This window comes from Branchiostoma floridae, chromosome 17 (assembly GCF_000003815.2).
Source record: "Branchiostoma floridae strain S238N-H82 chromosome 17, Bfl_VNyyK, whole genome shotgun sequence".
In the NCBI taxonomy this organism is placed as follows: domain Eukaryota; kingdom Metazoa; phylum Chordata; class Leptocardii; order Amphioxiformes; family Branchiostomatidae; genus Branchiostoma; species Branchiostoma floridae.
The window spans coordinates 14,387,152-14,396,087 of record NC_049995.1 but is presented as its reverse complement, the minus strand read 5'-3'; the positions used below and the strand labels follow the sequence as shown (position 1 = coordinate 14,396,087).

Sequence of the window (8,936 nt, the reverse complement as noted above, 5' to 3'; positions counted from 1 at the left end):
AGGATGTAGCTTTTAGGTAGAAACTGTAAATTCGCTCAATGACATTTTTAATGTTTGATATTTTTCCGGCAGCACATATTGGTCATAGTCATTATTTATGACCTCTCAAAGCAATCGGGGATGCGGCTTTCAGTAGAAACTATAAATTCGCTTCGTGACAGTTTTAATGTTTGATATTCAAACGTAGATATTACCCTGGGTGTCGAATGAAATGCCGTAACTTAATTCGTGAGCACATTTTTTATGTCTTATATTCAAACCTAGATATTATCCATGGTGACCCCTAAACAATCAGGGATGCTGCTTTAAGGTAGAAATTATAAATTGTCTCAATTGCATTTTTAATGTCTGATATCTAAACGTGGATTTTATCCAGGGTACCGACTGAATTGCTGTACAGTAGAAAATAATTCGTGATCGTGAGAACTAACGTAAGGATTTTTGTAACGACATTCATCTGACCAATATTTTAGAAGTGAATATTACATAGGCTTCGCAACTGAATTTTAAATCATTGATTGGTGACTAAAACGTTTTGCTACCATTGTGACTGACTTGCTGTTTAACTGGTGATAATAAGATGCATAAAAAACAAACACAGAAAACACTTTTGCAAAAAGATGTTTACAGTAACATTGTTCATACTGTCATGTGAATTATGGTCAACTAAGGCAAACAAAGTAAACATGAATAGAAAGGGTTAACCTGATTGATGTTTCTAACCTAAACATTATTATGGCTTCACTGCCAAACGTTAGAAAGGAACAGTTTAAGCAGTTCTTGACTAACAAAGATTTCACGTTTACTTATTTTGCTACGAAGCGTTTGGGTCATATGGATTGTAATTATTTTTCGCTATGGTTAGCTTTAAGGTAAACATGACTTATAAAACACAGTATCAATATGATAGTAGTAAGTAAGTGAGATTGGGATATTTTAACCTAAAATTACCCAGCCTTCGCTATCTATATGAAATGTCTGAAACGTAAGCAGAAAATGTCAAGCACAAAATGTTCTCTTAGGTTTTGTATTTCATTATAATTTCTAACATCACCTACTGTTACACACATGCTAGACAATAAAGGAGTAGCTCCTCTGTGGCAAGGGTGATAATCGAAACCAGATAATTGCATATTCTGATTATTGGTCAACTCAGTATATCGCACGGTTTTTGAACGATTGATAATTATCATGTAAAGACCAAATATTTAAAGCACTCACTATAGATGCTTATTATTTAATCACTATCGGGTAAATATATTCTTCACATTTATATTAAATTTGTACATAACGTTTCCATTCGTCGTGGAAGTCATTGAATAGTTTTCCGTTTTTCTTTTTTAAGATGACTGTCTGTACCTCTAAGTTGTACTTATAGTAACAAGGTAAGTCCGTATAAAAGTGCATGCAGCGTATTCCGGCGACATTATATCACTCTACCATCACCCATCCTCGCTATCCTATTAACAGATATTTGTGATCTTTTTCATAACCATGTATTTTCATGATTAAAGCAATCTATAAGGACGTTTCTTGTGAAAAAAAATGAGGATCAGTTCTTGAAATTTTGACTCATGGATCGGTGAGAAAGTGCGAAAGTTCGTGGTGCATGTATTGATATGTAAACACTGCGTGATATTCGTATCTTTCGCTCCATCTTTCACCGAACTATTCATCATTTTGGCTTGGTAATCAGGTTATGTAACTTTTGTTGCAAACTGGCGTTGGTTCAGAAATTATTCATGGGGCCGGCTTTATGAAAGTGTGAATAGAAGAAGTCAAGCATATAATTCAACTTTTTTTTATCAGCCACGCCCCAAAATTGCTCTCATGCATCAAGCCAACTCGTGAATATTTAATATCCCACCTTTTAGCGGTCGCCGAAAATGTTTCCAGTTTTAGGCTAATAAAATTACCCCCCGTATCGGGTACCGGGTGGAAATTTGATACGATCGGAGGGTGCAGGGTTCGATGGTAGAGAGATATGTTCGCCTAATCTCAACAATGCGTTACCTTAGGTTCAGGATGGTGCATTCCCCTAGGGAGTAGTCCCAGGTTCGATCCCAACACAACCGACGATGGCGGGTTTAAATCCCATGCGAATGAGTGTAAAAATGGCGGCAATACTGTGTGTTTCTTTCTTTCTTTCAGTCTCTTTCCACAGCGTACGTACGTCCTAGTAGTTTATAATATTGCATATTTCTTATTGAGAGTACGTTTTTTCATCCATGCATGTGCTCTTCGATAGACGTTCTTCGTACGTTGACTCGTGGACAGATATGGATTGTTGAAGTGGTTCTTCTTCAGACGTGCAAATGTTTTCCCTCATCCATCCTCGGAACGTGTGTTGTGACGTCACGATCCCAAGGGAATACTTCTCCAACGAGGATACCCCGCAGGAAAATCCAGACAATATATACATAGTATAATTCAGAGATTCAGAAGCAGATTCCGTCATTTAGACGCTCCTGGAGGGTTTTTCATCATGCACGATAGTTCACACCCGAAGATGCCTCTCCGAATATTGGTACATGTTATAAGTAAGGTCCTTGGGGAAGCATTTTTCTGTTGTCGTCTCGGATGGGTCGATAATATCTACAGATATTGCACTGTGTGTTTTTAATGCGAGAGAAGGGAATGAAGATTCCCTTGTAGCTACACGGTGGCAACACGACTCATCTGGTTAAACAATGGATGTTCTTTTGAGGACAGTTCATAGCGTCTAATGTGCACGGAATAGTAGCGCGTTCACTGTAATCCAACTCAATGCATTAAGCTATCCTTTTAGTATATCTATAGTACGTTGCGATCCTTTTCAGTATCCTACACTATATTTTATGCATAACCGGTAATTCGTTGAATTATTTTGCAAATGTCTGTGGTTCTACTATAATCAGTTTTATCTTTTTAGTAAGGTGGTTGAAATGGGTGATTCGGGTCACGTTATCTACAAATGGGTGTTGTCATCACTTTGAGCAGTCTAATGAACATGTACAGTGATGGAAGGGGTCTTTGTGGCCAGTTTTTTTGCATGGATCTGCAGATTTTGAGGGTTTTAATCTATTCACAATCACATGGTTCGTTCATGCACGTTGTTGAAAGTTGAATATTGCTTTTTCGATGCTATTTATAAATTCTACAGTCTACCTGCATTTTTAGATCTAATCCTTTTTTTTTGTTCCTAACTTCTACCTAAGATTTGGTAGAAAATTTCCCTTCAGCTAGGTATTGCCCTTAATAGTCTTTGTATCTACAGTTTGGATTAGCTTTGCCCACAGTGAGATCGCCATTCCAAGTAAACAACGCGATTTTCAGAATCCGCCATCTTGATATTAGCACGGTGACGTCTTAAGATATGGTAGATGTTTTTTCTCCGAACACGAACCCGCAGGAAGACTACGAATTGACAAACCTTCCGAATTGTTTTTTGTCCTTCTTTACATCGTTGTGTTTACATCAGTCCTGGCGAGAAACAGTCCGGTGATCTTGTTTGCAGTTTGAAATTAATTTGTGTCAAATTCTAGTCCTTTCTACAGTAGTGGAAGATCTTTATCATATTATTTCTGTGGCTGTTTTTGACTCTACGTTTTAGAATTGATCCGAATATCTCTAATTTCTCGTACATTAGAAACGTGGTGAAGGTATTTTTTGTTTGTCAGCAGATTCCTTTCTCGATACATCGATCAATGGTGCTTCTTTTCAAGATGGCTGCCGCCTCCGAAATGTCGATTTCAATCGAATATTAAATGATGCGCCTTCGTGAACGAGTCAGCCATACACAATTTCATCATTTTCAATACGCGAACGTCACTCCTTCTTGTCTCAATTTTCCGTTGTTGGTTGTTATTATTCCATTCGCGTTTAGTATCCAGTTACGACAGAATGCGTCCCGTGATAAAGTGGTGGCAATGTCTGCGTTGAAGAAGTGGACCTCGCCAGCCGTAAGACGGTTCATCGCCCCAGTTCATACGCCTGATCTTTACGGTGAAGAACTTGTCTAAGAAGAACAATTGTCGTTGCTCGCCAACCTCCGGGAGACCTGGTCCCGATTCCACATTTTTACAGATCAGGGTTCCAGGGAATAAACTTCAGGTATCACCAGACAGGCTTTTTGTTTTCCTTTTTTAAGTGATTTTTCGAAGGGGCACTGGTGTATTCAGTTACACCGCAATAAACGTTCTGGCTCAATATCCAAGCAGACGGTACTGCGTGGCAATATTGGTGTATTGTATTGCCCTGTGGTTGTAATATTTGTGTTATTGGTATTTGCTAAACTCTAGTGTCTATAGAATGTTGCGACGCCGAGTCTTGATCAGAAAGCGTCGCGGTTGCAGAAGGTGGATAGTCGTTTGTTGACACGCCGCTATTTTTACTGGTATTGGAACTTCTGGAACTTTTATTCCTGTTGTGCCCGGTCTTTTTGACGTCGCCAGTCTTGATACTCTCGGTCGGTTGGGTGACTGTGACTTCGTTTTTCGCGTTCTTTTCGTTTTCGTTGGGAACGTTTTTGTCAATCATGTTTTCTTCGTTTTCGTTTGGGGCGTTTTTGTTATCGTCTTCGGAAACGTTTTTAGTTGAACTCGTGTTGCAGGTATTCTTCTTGTTCTCTTCACTTACATCCGACGTCTTATTTTCGGTCGGCACGTTGATTGTTATGGAATTCTTTTCCGCTTTTTCAGACTTTTCAGTCTTTTCTTCGGAAGCTACACTCGGGGTTCGAGACGGGGGCCGCTTGTCGTTGGTTACATCGACTTGTAGCAAGTCTTTCACCACTGCTGTGGGATCTTTATTCAGAACGTTCATTTCTACCACAGTTTCAACCGTCTCTATGCTCTTCCTAGACTTGCTCGACCCCGTTTTCTCAGGAGATTTGTTGTTGTTGTTGGACTCCTCTTCGGTCCCATCTCTCCGCCTGGTAGGCTTCATCATAGATTCCCGGATGTTGGTGAACGTATCGACTAGAATAGTCAGCGGCAATGCCAGAACGATCACACTGGACACCGCCCACACCGCCGTCAGGAGCTTCCCCAGAAAACCGGAAGGGTACATGTCACCGTACCCCACGGTCGTCATGGTAACGATGGTAAACCAGAACCCGGCGGGAATGGACGTGAACAGTGTGCCGTCGTAGTTCTTTTCCATGTAGTACAACATCGTAGTGAACACGAGAATAAGGAGACTAAGTGCCATAACGAGGGAACTCAGATCACTGGCGCATTTTTTCAGTGTCTTGCCGAGGAGGATCATACCTGGAGAGGACCTGCATAGCTTGAAGACTCGAAACACCCTGAATACTCGGGTGGTGTCAAAAACGCCTTGCAGTTGATTGCTCTCGGGAAGGCACAGGCCAGCGTAGAACGGAAATATAGAAATCACGTCCACGACAGACATGAAGGACCTGGCGTATTTGACTCTTTCCGGCGAGGCGTATAATCTCACACAGTACTCACTGGTGAACACAACCACACAGGCCGTTTCTATGCACATGAAGATCACCTTACATCTTGCAAGCCTCAGTTCATCCTCAAACGTCGGGTTGACAGTCTCCTGACAAAACACTGTCTCTATGATAGTAGCGCCAACAGAAAGTGCGATAAAAAATCCGGTCACGTAGAAAAAGATTTTCGCTTGGGTGCTCGACTGCGGGTTCTCGACCGTCTCCCAAAGGTTTTCGCGAATGGTGAGGGGCCCCTTCTTTTCCGGGGTTTTCTCCTCCTCGTCAAACGAATTGCGAACTCTCCCCGTCTTAATGTCAAATCCCTTTCGATCTAGATATCCTTCGTAGCAACATAAACCCATGTAGAAATCGGGATTGATTTGGAAGTACCCTATCTCGTCATCAAACGCGCTGGTGTCTTCCACCACGGGCGCATGAAGGGTCCCCGTAAGGTAAAAATTTAGAATATACCTGAAGAGGCCCGGGTCGCGGTCGAAGAAGAACTCGTTCTTCTTCTCGTCGTAGAAGCGGTCCCGTAGCTTGCTGCCCAGCACGGTGTCGGGGTACTGGTCCAAGGTGCTTTGCCACACTTCGTACTTGCATCCTCCGATGTTCAGGAAGATGAGTGTGTCGCCGGACTTTCTGCGATCCACCGGGCGGACCACGGTGCTCTGCTTGGAGACAGAGCCGCGGTGGGCCGGGGATGTTGAGGCGGAGTGCTGATGCTGATGCTGCTGCTCCGAGCCAGTCATCGTAGCACATCCCACAGTTCTCCGTCCGGTCGGCAAAACACCCGCAACAGGACCCCTACCTGCAAGCCAGACGTGCGTGGTGGCGGCTTGACTCTACCACTACCAGTCTGCTGTACGTCCACAACAACCAAGGCTATCTGAATACATTAATCGTGTCGAATCCCTGTCGGTGAATCTGCCCGCCTCCCTGTAGCTGTCGTCGCGGCCCCCATGGCCCCGGAGTCTCCCCCGTCCGTAGTCCCACCCATAGCAGCAGCTACAGTAATGTCCCAGCCTCCCTCGCCTCCTACCTCTAGCCGTTATTCCAGATTACTGGTGATCGAAGAATAATAAAGGGCCCACCTTCTCCCCGCAACGCGCGTCACACACATCCACCCGAAATTTGGAATTCCTTCTGCGGGCCAAGCAGCGGTGCTAGGGGTATTTGAGATGCTAATTCGCCGGCCTCCTGCGCGCATTCCAAGACGCCCAGCCGGCAACACCCTCCGCAAACCTCCTCCTCCAAGACGGACGCGGTGGGGGATTACGCATCACTCTCACTTTCATGCATCTCACAAGACACCTTGCGGCGGGGACACGCATACGTCGTTGCCTGATGGCATCTCTCTCTCGCTCGGCTGCTGGTAGAATTTCTCGGTTGTCAGACAGGAAAAAGTGACGCCGTTTCCTACACAATGGCAGTAGCAGCAGCGCTCGGTCGGTTCTATCCCCTGTCGCGTAGACAGCCCCTCTCCTGTATAAACCCTTCCTATCCTCCCAGCGGGGAACGGAACGTTACGTGGGTTATTGTCTCAGCACGAGCGTCAAATGAGAGGACCAGCACATCTGATGCCGTCACCCCGATACACCTGTCTCCCGCGAGGATCGAACCGATGACCGATTGGCTCCACCGTCCCAGACTGCCCCAAAAATTGAAACCGCGCCGTCACAGATTTCAATATTTCAGAGATTTGGAATATATTTTCCCCTGCGTGCGTGGTTGCAGGTGCTGGCGGTGAAAACTCCGGCGTTAATGACACAATTAGACGGTATGCCTCAAGGCCAAATGAATCATGGCTAGCACCGCCGCTCTCTCCTCCTGTATACCAAAGCGAGCTTTGAATATTAGCAAGCGTTGCAAGAGTCTAAATCAAAGGAAGGAAGAGGCCTCGTTCGTTGGTACCTTCTGCACCAGCGTTAGGGAGTGTCGCTGAAGCTTCCACCAGAGCGCCATGGCTGTATCGGTGGGGCCCTAGATCAATATCAGGGTATGGGTAAGGGGGACGACTGGGCCGGACTGGTGTATTATGTTGTTTTATGTCTTGTTCTCAACATATATGTTGTCGTGTCAATAACGATTTCTTTCTTTGCCTCTTTTTTTCAAGAGATACGGTCGAGGCTGATTTTCTTAATAAACTATTGACATTTTTGACATCAATATAAATTTTGATTTATTGAGATATGAGGGTATGGAGAAGGGGACGACTGGGCCGAGCTGGTGTAATATTTTGTTTCATACTATTTTTTTTTTAGATTTTAGATTTATTGAAATTGCAGACAATGCAATATGCAATACATGGCAAATCCAGGTATCTTAGCTGATATTGGATGCCAACACATATTACATACATTAACACATCTCATTGAATGCGCATAATTAACTCAACGTATACTCTAAATCAAACAACAAGATTAAGCCTAAAAGCAACCCTTCTTGAGTTTTTTTTTTTCAGTAAAAATATACGGTCGACATCAATATTCTACAGATAAGAAATCAATGACGTCATGATCAATAGCTGAAGTAAAATCGTTTTAGAATGGCTGTTACTCTGATTCAGTTAGTATGTCTCATTTTGTCAGTAACGGATATATACTGTACATTTTATAATGTTCACTTGATTACAATTAGCCTTTGGGTAGTTGGAAATGAAACGTGATATAATAAGATTTACTATATTACAATTTAATATGATATAATGCAATGTGATATAACGTGATATAATACAATATAATATTACATAATTTGTACTTAAAATCAAAGTACCAATGCATACAGTGGTGGCACATATATAAAATGATCAATACAGATCATATTAGATGTATTGCAATGGGAAATTCAGAAATAAAACTATCACAGACCTACAATAAATCCAACCCAATTGGGCATACGTCCAAACTTCTACCTTTCCATAGCTTCACCATGATCCTATATCATTTCTACCAGATGTCAAAGCGATGCTGATACTGTACACAATATGGTAAACCTGGGAATCCCCACTATTGTTCAGCATCTCGTGCCCTTTGTCTCAGGTTATTGTTATATTCCGATGTCTTGACCGGATTCTCGCGTGAGAGAAATCGTGATATTTTCATTGGGAAAGGGTTATCCTCATGGGAGTAAACCTTTTATATATAACTGTTGGGGTCATGCAATGTTCACCGTGATTACAGTCAAATATGACTACAAAGGAACTGGAAAAAAACGGTCATGGTAGACAGCAGGTGGCCAGTATAGACGGAATTCAGCGTGCTGTCAAATTGGGAAGTATAGGGAAATAAAGTCTAAAAGACCACCAAAAAGTAACTACAATGGCCATGTCGTCATTTTGCAATTGCAGTTTTAACAATATGGTCAACCATTGTGCAAATAACGCGTTTCGTTGTGAAAAGCCAACTTTTATTCATGTGTAACATGGTGTACTTTGAAAACTATTCACTTAAGTGCAGATAGCAGCAGTTAAAGATCGTAGGGCGATTGTTTACAATTA

The 8,936-nt window shown here is 42.6% G+C and overlaps 1 protein-coding gene across 1 annotated transcript; it reads right to left on the bottom strand.

Moving 5' to 3' along the window:
• Positions 1–1,013: 1,013 nt before the first annotated feature.
• LOC118404602 (potassium voltage-gated channel protein Shal-like) lies at positions 1,014–7,409 on the bottom strand. The gene has a single exon (XM_035803812.1). The coding sequence runs from the start codon at positions 6,187–6,189 to the stop codon at positions 4,270–4,272; it is 1,920 nt and encodes a 639-aa protein (XP_035659705.1). The 5' UTR covers positions 6,190–7,409; the 3' UTR covers positions 1,014–4,269.
• Between the last annotated feature and the right edge of the window lie 1,527 nt (positions 7,410–8,936).

Coding starts and splice junctions, on each gene's coding strand:
- LOC118404602 (XM_035803812.1), bottom strand. CDS start 6,189: ATGACTGGCTCGGAGCAGCAGCATCAGCATCAGCACTCCGCCTCAACA.